At 44.3% G+C, this 14,786-nt stretch overlaps 1 protein-coding gene across 4 annotated transcripts in view; it reads left to right on the top strand.

Moving 5' to 3' along the window:
- The window catches only part of NOS1AP (nitric oxide synthase 1 adaptor protein), a 167,742-nt gene that overhangs the window by 65,169 nt on the left and 87,787 nt on the right, over positions 1-14,786 (top strand). For 2 of the 4 annotated variants that reach the window (XM_075322266.1, XM_075322268.1), the window contains exon 3: positions 11,569-11,679. In XM_075322266.1, coding sequence (XP_075178381.1) covers positions 11,569-11,679 — 111 coding nt within the window. The remainder of the gene's footprint in view (positions 1-11,568; positions 11,680-14,786) is intronic. The other 2 variants (XM_075322267.1, XM_075322269.1) reach the window with 1 other exon arrangement.

The raw sequence follows: 14,786 nt of genomic DNA, 5'->3' as shown, positions 1-14,786 counted from the left end.
TTTTCTCTTTTTTTTTAAATGATAATGACAGCAAAAGACATCCAACCCTGATCAAAAGTTCACATACCCGGTGATTTTGGCCTGATAACATGCACAGAAGTTGACACAAATGGGTTTGAATGGCTAATAAAGGTAACATCCTCACCTGTGACCTGTTTGCTTGTATTCAGTGTGTGCATAAAAGCTGAGTGAGTTTCTGGGATCCAGACAGACTCTTGCAGCTTTTATCCAGCGACGAGTCATGGGGAAAGAAAAAGAATTGTCAACGGATCTACGGGAAAAGATAGTTGAACTGTATAAAACAGGAAAGGGATACAAAAAGATATCCAAGGAATATATAATGCCAGTCAGCATTGTTCAAATTGTGATTAACAAATGGGAAATCAGTTCTCTAAAAACCAAACCATGATCAGGTAGACCAACGAAAATTTCAGCCACAACTGCCAGGAAAATAGTTCAGGATGCAAAGAAAAACCCACAAATAACATCAGCTGAAATACAAGACTCACTGAAAACTAGCGATGTGACTGTTTAAGATGCACAATAAGAAGGCACTTGAAGAAAAATGGGCTGCCTGGTCTTGTCGCCAGAAGAAAGTCATATCTGCGCAAATGCCACAAAGTATCTTTCCTACAATACGTCAAACCGCACAGCGACAAGCTTCCAAACTTCTGGAACAAGGTAATTTGGAGTGATGAGACCAAAATCGAAATTTTTGGCCACAACCATAAACGTTACATTTGGAGAGGTGTCAACAAGGTCTATGATAAAAGGAACACCATTCCTACTGTCAAGCATGGAGGTGAATCGCTGATGATGTAGGGATATGTGAGCTAGAAAGGCACAGGAAACTTTGTGAAAGTTGAAGGAAAGATGAATGCAGCACATTATCAGCCAATGCTGGAGGCAAATTTGCAGTCATCAGCCCAGAAGCTGCGCATGTGACGTACGTGGACGTTCCAACATGACAACGTTCCAAAACACAACGCCAAGTTGACCTCTCATTGGCTACAGCAGAACAAAGTGAAGGTTCTGGAGTGGCCATCTTAGTCTCCTGACCTCAATATCATGGAGCTACTCTGGGGAGAACTCAAGGGCACAGTTCATGCAAGAAAGCCCAGAAATTTACAGGAACTGCCAAGAAGAATGGGAAGCGTTACCATCTGAGAAATAAAGAGCCTCATCTAGAAGTACAACAAAAGACTTCAAGCTGTCATTGATGTTAGAGGGGGCAATACATGGTATTAAGAACTGGGATATGTGAACTTTTGATCAGGGTCATTTGGATGTTTTTGGTTGTTATTATGATTTAAAAAGAGACAACACAATAATCTGACAATAAATGGCTTCACCCAACCACTAACCATGAGTGGGAAAAAAAGATTGTGTTATCATTCATATTCTGTGAAAAAGGCCAAGAAAGCAAAAAAAAAACTCTGCCGGGGTAAGTAAACTTTTGAGCACAAGTGTATCATCTTCATCCACCCCGACTGAATATCTCATCGCTCTCTGTAATTATTCACCATACCGTATCATCAGGGCTACTTTTTTATGGACTTGCAGGCCAAGTACAGCACTTTTTTAACTTAAATAGGACATGTCACCCTGTCAAAAGTGACAATTTTTTGCGCTTATTTTATTTCTCTTGCTCTCCTGGTTATTCACTTTTTTGCTTTTTTAAAATCCGCCAAATAGTTCCAGAGATGTGGGCCTTTTCATTTTATGTTATTTACCAAGGGAGCGTGGCTTAGGGGGTAAATCATGCAGAGCTGGCTAAAGAAACGCCCCAGAGGATCCTGTGAGCACCGCCCCCTTTTAAAGATTATAAAAAGTAATATTAATCAACAAGGCGCCATATCTCTTAAACCGTCTGGTGGCTTTTAAAATAGTTGAATACTCGGAAGCAGCGGGAGTAAAATAAGAGCAAAAGCTGGACACTTCACCTTGTGACAGGTCCTCTTTATAGGCCTGTTAAGGCTAGGTTCACATTTCCATTGTTTTGCATGAGTCACATGCGTTGCTTGACGCTTGTGACTGATGCGTTGTACAACGGATGACCTTTTTAAAGTTTTCTTATAGAAGGTATTCGTCCTTGCTTTTTACCAAATTCCTTGACATATATGTGCTGCCCCGGCAAGAACCGGGGTGCTCGGATTCGGGGTGATTGTGGCTCAAGGGGTCCGGACCTGGGCTCGGCACTCACTCCATTCCTTGAAAGGGGGTATTAACAGGGGAGAAGTTAGTGACGCCACCTGCGGGTTGCGGTAATGGGAGTACCACCGCTGCTGGAAGGAGTACAGGGGCAGATGGTGTGGAGCAGCAAGGTGTCAATCCCTCCACAGGTAGGGAGGGCCCTAGACTCTGGGTGAGATGTTTGGGAGCGCAGGGTGCAGGGGAAGCAGGTTACTCACTGTGGGTAGTCGTGGTGCAGGATAAGGATTATAAAGCAGACGCTCACACTGAAGATAAACCAAAGTCTCTGTGCATCACAGTCTCTACTGGGCAGCCCGTCAAGGTGTCCGCTCCCACCGGTGTCACTTGGTAATCCGGAGCCGCCTCCATGCACAATTTAGTTCTCTGCTATGGCCCTCCGGCGTGAAGCTGTTAGAGTCCCGCTCACTATATTTTAGTGTAGCTTTGCTCTTGATGGCTGGCACTTGGGATTTTAGTGGGCTGCTTTACTGGAAAGCCCTATCCCCCACGTTGTCCTGTCTCCTTCAATCTCTGAGCTCTTAGGGAAGTTCATAAAGATACTCTTCCTCCCAGGTTAATTAACAGGACGTTGAATCGGCTCCTGACCTAAGGTCCTGTACCCCGTTGTGCTCGGTACCGGTCAGTTCTTTTGGGTTTCAAATGCAGACAGTCCTCCTAGACTATGTCCGTCGCACCCTTTCTAATGTCTCTGCCACCGGTCCCCGACTCCTCTGGTCCCGGACCACCGTCTGCGACCCAACCTCAGTCTAGCTCCCCGGGAGCCACAACTCCAGCTCCTCACTCTTTGAGGGCTCTCACTGAACTCTCCTCTCTCACTTTGAGAGCTGACTCTAAACTGACTTCCTCCCTGCCACCAGTCTGCCTGACTCGTAGGTGGGTGGCCCTATTCCGCTTAATCAACCCACTGTTGTGTCTGACAGTCATGATGTGAGGTGTGATTGGGATTTGTGGTGCTGATGGTAGGGACACCGGTTTCTTAGGAACCTGGAACCATGGGGGTTAGGTCCTGCACCCTGGGTAAGGATTGCAGTACCCTGTGGCACCCTGATATACTCAGGGGCGCCACATATATAGACGTAACGATCAGATCCCACCTACATAGCCTTGCCCCTCATACCCTTACTAGTGAGTAATGGGTTATGGTATGGCTTTGTTTTGCTTCGATGGAAACAGTTAATTGAAATGCAGATTTTAGATTCCGGACTAGAAAATAAATTCCCATTACCATCTGTCTGACTGCAGCTAATATCTAATATCGCCCAGCGTAAACCAAGCCCGAGCCTCCGAATGTGCCAGTGTGCATTACTCTTCACACTAGCGTGCACCAGATCTGACGTGTGCGCCTCCATCTCCCTCGTTCCATCTCTCCGCTTTTCAGATGCATTATAATATCTTTGGCCAGAAATAGCTTTCCAGCTGCCACAATAAAATGGCATTTCATTTTCTATCGTCCCCTGACAGCCAGACATCCTATTACAGTCACCATACTGTACGGCTCCAGCTGCCGCCACCAACATTATTATTATCGGTAATTATTCCATGAAAGCGGCCGGTACATCGCGCATGAGAAAACTCATTCACGAGGACCTCGCCTTCACAACTCACTTTATTATCTAGCATTCAGGAGATTGAAAGTTCCTTGATTTTACAGGAATGAGACCCATGATAATTGTGTGTCCGCTACATAAATTCTGCAAGGATCAGCGACTTCTCCTTTTCCTAAAGGCCGCTTTACGAGGACGGATAGAATGTTAGGATTATGCTAAATTTCTCGCTTTTTGCAGTGTTCTTATGGTTACAGTTATTTCATGTAGCTTACCAGGACGACTGGTTGCAATTGAAGGAAAGATGAATGTGGCCAAGTATAGAGATATCTTGGAAGAAAACCTCTTCCAGAGTGTTCTGGACCTCAGACTTGGCCGAAGGTTCACCTTCTAACAAGACAATAACCCTAAGCTCACAGCTAAAATAACAAAGGAGTGCCTTCAGAACAACTCTGTGACCATTCTTGACCGGCCCAGCCAGAGCCCTGACCTAAACCTAATTGAGCATCTCTGGAGAGACCTGAAAATGTCTGTCCACCAACGTTCCCTATCCAACCTGACGGAACTGGAGAGGATCTGCAAGGAAGAATGGCAGAGGATCCCTAAATCCAGGTGTGAAAAACTTGTTGCATCATTCCCAAGAAGACTCATAGCTGTACTAGCTCAAAAGGGGGCTTCTACTCAATACTGAGCTGAGTGTCTGAATACTTATGACCACGTGATATTTCAGTTTTTTGTTCTTTTTTTTTTTATAAAATTTGCAAAAATTGTTGTTTTTTTTTCTGTCAAGATTTGGTGCTGAGTATACATTAATGAGAAAAAATTAAGTTTTTTTGAATTTTCCAAATATCTGCAATGAAACAAAAAAATGAAAAATTTAAAGGGGTCTGAATACTTTCCGTACCCACTGTAAATGTTGCCATCAGTGAAGACCACTGTGCTTCATAAAGCACCTGGACCATTTTTGGAGGCAACCTGAAATTTCCATCAATTTAATTTTCTGGCTTAAACTTTGTGATGCCTCATTGTTAAAGTAATCACATGGATGTAGTTGTCAGACTTGTCAACGGATCTACGGCAAAAGATAGTTGAACTGTATAAAACAGGAAAGGGATACAAAAAGATATATATAAATCTAAGGAGCCTTGGCTATTTCAGTGAGCCCCATGGCTATTTCTGCTTCGAAACTGCGGAAAGTACATGTTTTCCGACCTCAATGATGGCACCAATGATACGTCTGTGATTTTTGAAGTTGAATGAAAATCTATTTCCAATTTTCCTCCGAAGCTTACTACAATGCTGAACATATTACTAGATGGGTCCAACTGGACAGAAAGGATTCTCCCTCGCCACACGACGATATTGAATGTCATATGTTAGGCTTGTCAAATCTTGCACTATTTTGGCAATATCCAAAGAAAATATGCTCCCAATTCTCTAAATAGAAAAAAAGGCTCCAACCAACAATACACTGCAATCTTTGCCAAATCTTCGAACTTAATCTCTTTTCTCCATTTATTTCTCCCTTCTCTCCTTTCCCTCCTATATGATCAACTTGACTACTTGAGCCACCTTAAAGGGAACCTGTCACCACTTTTTTGGCGTATAAGCTGCGGCCACCACCACTGGGCTCTTATATACAGCATTCTAACATACTGTATATAAGAGCCCAGGCCACTGTGAGAACATAAAAGCTTTATAATACTTCTCCAACGGTCGCTCGGTTGGCCAGATGGGTGTCTCCGATGCCGGCGTTCCCTCTTTCGGCCATCTTCGACCTCCTTCTGACTGCTGTGTGCATGATGCGTCTACGTCATACACACTCGCCGATCCTGCGCAGGCGCACTACAATACTTTGATCTGCCCTGCTCAGGGCCTGAATGCCGGCGAGTGTGTATGACGTCGGATGCGTCATGCACCGCGACTAGAGAAGGAGGAGGACGAAGATGGCCGAAAGAGGTGGCGCCGGCATTGGAGAACTGAGACGCCCATCTGGCCAACCGAGCGACCGTTAGGTAAATATTATAAAGTGATTTTTGTGTTATACCCCCGGCCTGGGCTCTTATATACAGCATGTTAGTATGTTGTATATAAGAGCCCGGTGGTGGTGGCCGCAGCTTATAGCCAAAAAAGTGGAGACAGGTTCCCTTTAATTTTCAAGTAACAATTCCTCAAATCATTTTCACAATCCTGTGTAAACCTTTTGTGCCTTAAGTATCCAATTCTACTTCCTTAGGCCTCCTTCACACGTCCGTGAAAAACACTGACGTTTTGCACGGAACGTGTTTGAAGGTGCATAAGGCCATTCGTGTGCCGTAATTTTGGCACTGTAGTGCTCACCATGTGCTGTCCGTGATAGCACATGCAGAGCAGTAACTTCTTACTCACCTGTCCTAGGCACTGCTGTCTGCGGTGCTGCTGTCTCTATCACTGCTGCTTTCGGGTCTGCGGTGCAGTGAATCTGCAATGAGCATAATGAACGGGTGTGGAACCAAGTGACAGCAGCGCTTAAGACAGCAGCGCCGAAGACGGTATAGAAAATAATTTTATTTCAAAGACACATGTTTTCTCCAGTACATGTCACACGATCACATCAGTGTGTGTGGTCCATGTGACACCCGTGCTGCCGGAGAAAAAAACAGATCTGTCACTGTGTGGAGCACACGGACACACGTCCGTGAGAAAACAATGATACGTGCGCAGACCCATTGATTTGAATGGGTTTGCATATGTCCGTCTCTCCGGTACGTATGAAAATGGACCTCATACGTACCTGAATTACGGACGTGTAAAGGGGGCCTTAAAGGGAATGGTTCATACCAGACTTAGCCCGGAAAATTGTCAAGATGTGCCAACTTGTCCATTAAGTGGGGTCCAACTGCTGTCCTCCTCACTGACCAGTAAACTGAGGGGTGTGTACACTAAAGGCCTCTTTACACGCTGCGATATCGGTACCGATTTCGCTAGCGTGGGTACCCGCCCCCATCTGTTGTGTGACACGGGCAAATCGCTGCCCGTGCCGCACAACATCGCCCAGACCTGTCACACATACTCACGTGACCGGCGAACCGCCTCCTTTCTAAGGGGTGGTCCGTTCAGCGTCACAGCGACATCACAGCTGCGTCACTGAACTGCCGCCCAATAGAAGCGGAGGGGCGGAGATGAGCGGGACGTAACATCCCGCCCACCTCCTTCCTTCCGCATTGTGGCCGGGAGGCAGGTAAGGAGAGCTTCCTCATTCCTGCGGTGTCACACGGAGCGATGTGTGCTGCAGCAGGAACGAGGAACAACCTTGTTACTGCTGCAGTAACGATTTTTGAGAATGGACCCCCATGTCAACGATGAGCGATTTTGCACGTTTTTGCACGTTTTTGCAACAATGCAAAATCGCTCATATGTGTCACACGCAATGGCATCGCTAATGCGGCCGGATGTGCGTCACCAATTCCGTGACCCCAACGAGTTCGCATTAGCGATGTCGTAGCGTGTAAAGCCCGCTTTACTGTTCATTGCTGGATCTAGTTTTCCATTTTTTTGGGGCAACTGCATAACCATGAATGGCTCTTGATTATAATGGCAACTTGGCACCAATGTCTGAAATGTAGGTTGCCCCTTTTTAATGTTCGTCAGACTAAAAAAAATAATGTGGGAATTCATCCAACTCTGTAGCTGTAAGCCCAAAGTGTTAGTCGTCAATGCTGGGGCTACACAGCGGCAAGTGTTTCCCAACAGTGATGAGATACGTCACGAAGTTTGACTTGCCGCCTCTCAACTACTTAAGAGATATGATTTATGCTGTAGGTTAAAAACAGTCAAGTTACACGCAAGTCGTAGTCACATGTGGCTTGGATTGAAGTATTTGGCAAGTATATTGCATGTGTCTTATAACCAGAGACAGAAAATGGATCATATTTGGAAAGATTTGTGACTCAAGTCGCAGAAGGACACAGGTTGCAATGTGACTTTTTAGAAAATCATTAGAGGCAATGTAACAATGCGACGCATGATCTCAGATGTGTCACCATGTAACTCCAGTGTAGGACACTTACGCCTGTTAATTTAAAGGGAATCTGTCAGCAGGTTTTTGCTATGTAAGCTTAAGCCAGCATACTGCAAGGGTTAACACAGAGAATTCAGGAAAACCTGTCTTGTCAAGATCCAATCTGTTTATTTGCTGTGTTTATTTAAACAACACTACTTTTCATTGCTCAGACTACAAAGTCACGCGCACGGCAGTCCCACGCACCCCCTGCTGTGATTGTTACCTCACTGTCAATACTCTCTATACTAGTGAGCCTGTTGTGGGTGGCGGCAGCTTTCTCAGCTCTACTGGATTGCTAAATCTCAATACTCTGATTGTGTCAGAACGGTTGTACCCAGTAATCTAAGTGATACATCATTGAATTAAGAGTCTCTTTGCCTACAACATGCTGCTCTCAGATGAGGTAACAAAAACCTGCTGACAGATTCCCTTTTAATTTGTTGCATCTTATTCTCCAAGATTGGCATAAGAAACGCAAGTCTTGATGCATTGGCCTCTAATATTCCAATATATTAGCATGGATCTGATGAAAAGGCTTCATTTCTATAGATGGCCTACTCCTGCTTGGCTTTTAATAAATGAGATAATCCTGGATATATAAATATCTATTTGTTTCTCAGCGGAGCGTTTTATAGTCAGTACATGAGAAGATGTTGGCCTTGTTCCCAGTCTGTGACCTGAGGGACATTCTGAGGTTCTAAATAACGAGTCCTGAAAGCCTCCGGCATATATCGCACCTCCCTTTATGGAAGTTAAGAGAAATCTGGGCAAAGTCTGATTTCCTTTCTATTTTACACTTCCTAATTGCACACAGAGGTTTGTAAGGCAATTAAAAACAAGGTTCATGGAGACTTTTTTTTTTGTTTCCTAAAATCGTTTTTGTAGCCTTTTTAATTTACAGTGTCTACTTTGGAATGGATTCCACTTAAAGGGGTTGTCCACTACTTTTACATTGATGGCCAGTACTTAGGATAGGTCATCAATGTCTGATCGGCCAGTGTCCGACAACCGCATCCCCACTGATCAGCTGTTCTCATTGGCTGCAACAGGGGGACGGAAATGCTCAGTTCCGGAGTTGCTCCATCAACTGATAGCCGCCTCGGCCGGTTACTGCACATCCGCATCCCATTCAGATCAATAGGAGGCGGACATGCAGTACCCGGCTGCGGACAGTATCCGAAGACAGAGCAGCTCCGCAGTAGCACCCGAAACAGTTGACAGTAGTGCAGAGGGCCTGACCCCGGTTGATCGAACATTGTTGACTTATCCTAAGGTTAGGCCACATATGCAAACGTAGAGGACAACCCCTTTAAATAAAAAGTGGCATGCATATTTTGTTATTCCTCCACCAAGTACTTTTTCAAAATCTAAAATGGAAAGAATACGCAAAAGACTGAACGTTAGAACTGCCAAATAGTTTTTTTTAAACTATGTTGTGTGCTTTTTTTTAAATATATATATATATATATATATATTATAAAAAGCGGACCCATTCCAGAAACTCATCAAAAATCTAGTGTGTACAGTACAGACCAAAAGTTTGGACACACATTCTCATTCAAAGAGTTTTTTTTATTTTCATGACTCTAAAAATTGTAGATTCACATTGAAGACATCAAAACTATGAATGAAAACATGTGGAATAAAATACTTAAAGTGTGAAACAAGTGAAAATATGTCTTATATTCTAGATTCTTCAAAGTAGCCACCTTTTGCTTTGATTACTGCTTTGTACACTCTTGGCATTCTCTTGATGAGCTTCAAGAGGTAGTCACCGGAAATGGTTTTCTAACAGTCTTGAAGGAGTTCCCAGAGATGCTTAGCACTTGTTGGCCCTTTTGCCTTCACTCTGCGGTCCAGCTCACCCCAAACCATCTCGATTGGGTTCAGGTCTGGTGACTGTGGAGGCCAGGTCATCTGGCGTAGCACCCCATCACTCTCCTTCTTAGTCAAATAGCACTTACACAGCCTGGAGGTGTCTTTGGGGTCATTGTCCTGTTGAAAAATAAATGATTGTCCAACTAAACGCAAAGCGGATGGAATAGCATGCCGCTGCAAGATACTGTGGTAGCCATGCTGGTTCTGTATGCCTTCAATTTTGAATAAATCCCCAACAGTGTCACCAGCAAAGCACCCCCACACCATCACACCTCCTCCTCCATGCTTCACGGTGGGAACCAGCCATGTAGAGTCCATCCGTTCACCTTTTCTACAAAGACACGGTGGTTGGATCCAAAGATCTCAAATATGGACTCATCAGAACAAAGCACAGATTTCCACTGGTCTAATGTCCATTCCTTGTGTTCTTTAGCTCAAACAAGTCTCTTCTGCTTGTTGCCTGTCCTTAGCAGTGGTTTCCTAGCAGCTATTTTACCATGAAGGCCTGCTGCACAGTCTCCTCTTAATAGTTGTTCTAGAGATGAGTTGTGTCCAAACTTTTGGTCTGTACTGTATTGTGCTGTGCTGAAAGGGTTAAGTTTTCTTTTCTATCCTGCTGAGATTGATTTATAGCTGTTAATCTCCAGGACAGCTACTCCCTTCCACTATACAGACTCACTCCTCACTCTCTTTCCTATGCTCGTTTTAGCCCATTCTATAACTGACCATTTTGAAGGAGCCTGGCTATGGAGAAACTGAGGTGTTGTTTCTGTTGCAGCGGAGAGGCTTCCTGCTTGAGTAGCTGTGGAGCACTATTTGCTGCATCTTTTCCCGGTTTGTCCTACCTTCCTCTTGCTGTTTTTTTTTTTTGTAGTGGCAAGACTAGCGTCTCGCTGGCCTTCGCACTAGTCAGGGTGAGTTCAGGGCCAGTGAGGGTCTAGGCATTTGACGGCGCACGGGTGAAGGACCTGTCTAGAGATATTAGGGAGTGCAGGGATCAGCCTTGGTGAGTGTTCGGATGGCCCTGGAGCTAGGGAGAGGGGAGCAGGGTCACATCCTTTGTATTGTTTCTTCGGTGTACCCTTTGTGTTGTCGCTCGCCTCTCATCCCCAGTGTGACAGCTTCCAGCTACAACAATGAGGTTTCCACAAATGCAACCATTGCAGTAAGTTATGACACATCTTTGCTAAAGACCAGTAAACTAAAACCAATAGAGTCAAGGAAGCCTCAATATGGGGTGAGAGAATATAGAACCATACCACTCTTTAATGTACGCAATCTGCACCATTAGGATTTCATTAAGGAGCTTTACTTTACCCTTGAAGTCATTAGAGAACATCTGCACCGAATTCTTACCTGGTCAGTGTCCAGGATTGATGTGCTGTGACTTTACTCCACAGCCCAGGTCGGATTTGTGAAATATTTTGCAGCTGTGGATGAGATTTAATATTTTACCCACTTTCCTGCTATATATGCAGCGTCTTTGTTTTAGTCTTCATTTACTTTAACCTAAAGGAGTGTAAGGCAATCTGTAATTCCGGTGGTCTCACCAGAGGCTCAGGCTGGCTATCTGCCGTCCCCCATGCTTTACACTGCAGCTCTTACCTGGGAATTTGAAATTTAATTTTGTAGACCAGACAAGTGTTTTTTAGACCGTGTATGGTGAGATGAATGGATGCCGTGTCTTCTTTACTTGCCATGCATTATTTCTTCTGTAGGACCATTCTACCCAGACTCCCATTGTTTGCTCCCAGCTTCCCCTCCCCAATCCCAAATCTTGCATTGTTCCCTCTTGGCTGATATATTGCGGTGACCTCTTCCTCACTGACCCTTCTGCGTCTTTCCTCTCCAGACTTTCATACTGATGTACATCTTTATTTTTTTCTGCAGTATGAATTCAAAGCAAAGAACATCAAGAAGAAGAAAGTGAACCTTCTGGTGTCTGTGGATGGAGTGAAAGTCGTCCTGAAGAAGAAAAAGAAGGTGACTGACGTGTTTTCTGTATGTTCCTTTCAGTTTTCTTAAGCTATTAGAACAATTTTAATCTCTTAAAGGGGACCGTTCACTGTATTTTTTTTAATTTAAAGGGAACCTGTCACCACTTTTTTGGCCTATAAGCTGCGGCCACCACCAGGCTCTTATATACAGCATTCTTACATGCTGTATATAAGAGCCCAGGCCGGGGGTATAACATAAAAAACACTTTATAATACTTACCTAACGGTCGTGCGGCGGGCCTTATCGGCGTCTCTGTTGTCCGGTGCCGGCGACACCTCTTTCGGCCATCTTTGTCCTCTTTCTGAAGCCTGGGTGCGTGACGCGTCTACGTCATATACACTCGCCGGTTCTGCGCAGGCGCACTACAATACTTTGATTTGGCCTGCTCAGGACCTGAATGCCGGCAAGTGTGAATGACGTCGGACCCGTCATGCACCGCGGCTAGAGAAGAAGGAGAACAAAGATGGCCGAAAGGAGGCGCCGGCACTGGACAATGGAGACGCCCATAAGACCCACCGCGCAACCTTTAGGTAAGTATTATAAAGTGTGTTTAATGTTATACCCCCGGCCTGGGCTCTTATATACAGCATGTTAGAATACTGTATATAAGAGCCCGGTGGTGGTGGCCGCAGCTTATACGCCAAAAAAGTGGTGACAGGTTCCCTTTAAGCAGAGTACCGCTTCCGATTGCCAGCGCTCCATTAATTCTGGAATTTTTTTCTGTGGTTGTCCATTCCAAAGTTATGCCCCTACCCCTGTAATAATGAATTCTTCCTTCTACCAACTGGGTGTGTCCCACAGAACTTCTCTGCGGCTGTTTCCTTTTTCTTCTCTGATGCTGGCCAATCAAAACACGGCCACACCCACAGACGTTCCGTGGTACACGCCCAGTTGGTAGAAGGGAAAATTTTGCGCCTTTACATCCAGAGAGCATTACTTTGCAATGGAGGGAAACCGAAAAAAAAAAAGGAACTGTTCCAGCGTTGCCTTAGGCTGGCCTTCATATAAGTAGACACGGGCTTTCGTTGAGCCCTTATTTTTCATTTCCATCTATTATCACCCTTTCATTGTGTCATATGGGAACAAATGGCTGTTGGAAATGACTGATGCTATTCTAAATCCTTTGAAATAACACTGTCACACCTGAGAGTAGTATATAAGTGGTCAGAGGGAACCAACTACCAGGATTTTGCTCTATGAAGTAAAGGCAGTGCCATACTGGCACTAGGATGCTGTATCCAGGCATACCTGTTATACAAAGATCGGATGCTCGATTGCGGAAATATCTTTAATCAAAGTTGCAGAAATGCCCTGCACTTTGATATTAGAAACGCTAGAGCAAGTCAGATCCTTGCTGTTAAGTTCTCCTCCAGCTTCCTTTATGATGTTCCCCCTTTTCTTTATTTGAATCTCGCGCCACCATTGCTGTTGTTGGCGGCGCGTGTGCATTGACACAATTATTCTGTCTTCATTACAATGGCGCCGGAGTCTGCGCATGCGGGTACTGCGGTCTCTGGCACCATTTTATTGAAGACTATGAGCGGCAGGGGTGCGTGCACAGGTGTAAAAACATAGTTACATAGTTACATAGTTACTTAGGTTGAAAAAAGACCTAGGTCCATCTAGTTCAACCTTCCTCCACCAGTTGTACATTTAGTCACTAAGTCATTTATAACCAACAATGTTGTGTGTACTGAGGAAATCATCCAGCCCTTTTTTAAAAGCTGTTATAGTATCTGCCATTACTACCTCTTGTGGTAGGGCATTCCACAGTCTGACCGCTCTAACTGTAAAGAACCCTTTCCTATTTAGGTGTCGGAATCGCTTTTCTTCCACTCGCAGTGAGTGCCCCCTGGTCCTTAGTATTGTTTTCGGAAGAAATAAGTTATGTGCCAGTCCTTTATATTGACCACACATGTATTTATACATATAAATGAGATCTCCTCTGAGACGTCTTTTTTCTAAGCTAAACATATCTAACTTTTTCAATCTGCCATCATATGGGAGGCCTTCCATTCCTTGTAATAGTCTAGTTGCCCGCCTTTGAACTGACTCTAACTTCTGAATGTCCTTTTTAAAATGTGGAGCCCAAAACTGGATCCCGTATTCCAGATGTGGTCTTACAAGTGATTTATAGATGGGTAACAATACGTTGGGATCACGGGATCTAATCTCTCTTTTTATACACCCTAGAATCTTGTTTGCTTTAGCAGCTGCTGCTTGACATTGAGTGCTGCTGCTCAGCTTATTTGTAATGAGAATACCCAAGTCCTTCTCCTGTTCTGTAGTCCCGAGTTTACTTCCATTTAATGTATACGCAGCTATAGGATTACTCCGTCCTAGGTGCATTACTTTACATTTATCAACATTAAATCTCATTTGCCAAGTATCTGCCCATTCTGACATCTTATCCAGATCTTTTTGTAATATTGTACTATCCAGGTCAGTTTTTAATATCCTACATAGTTTGGTGTCATCGGCAAAGACTGACACTGTACTATCAATCCCATCCACAAGGTCATTAATATAGAGAGTAAAAAGAATTGGTCCTAGCACAGATCCCTGCGGCACCCCACTGCTGACTATAGCCCATTTAGAGAATGTAGCATTTATGACTACTCTTTGTTTCCTATCTTTTAGCCAATTCCTTACCCAGTTGCATATTGTGTCCCCTAGTCCTTGCTTCTGGAGCTTTAGTATAAGGCTATTATGTGGTACAGTATCAAATGCCTTTGCAAAGTCCAAATAAATCACATCAGCTGCATTACCAATATCCAGGTTTGCACTTACCCCCTCATAGAACCCCAACAGGTTGGTTAGACACGACTTATCTTTCATGAATCCATGCTGTTTGTCAGTTATCATATTATTTTCTGCAATATATTTTTGCATGTCATCCCTTAAAATGCCCTCAAAAACTTTGCATACTACTGATGTCAGGCTTACTGGACGGTAGTTGCCTGGATCTACCCTCTTACCTTTCTTAAATATCGGTACCACATCAGCAATCCTCCAATCCTGAGGCACCAACCCTGTTACAAGTGAGTCTAAAAAGATGAGATACAGCGGTCTGTCGATTACGGAGCTCAATTCCCTCAATATTCGTGGAT

Source organism: Anomaloglossus baeobatrachus, chromosome 8 (genome assembly GCF_048569485.1).
Source record: "Anomaloglossus baeobatrachus isolate aAnoBae1 chromosome 8, aAnoBae1.hap1, whole genome shotgun sequence".
NCBI classification, from domain to species: domain Eukaryota; kingdom Metazoa; phylum Chordata; class Amphibia; order Anura; family Aromobatidae; genus Anomaloglossus; species Anomaloglossus baeobatrachus.
The sequence above is the reverse complement of the archived record's forward strand: the minus strand, read 5'-3'. Positions and strand labels throughout refer to the sequence as shown.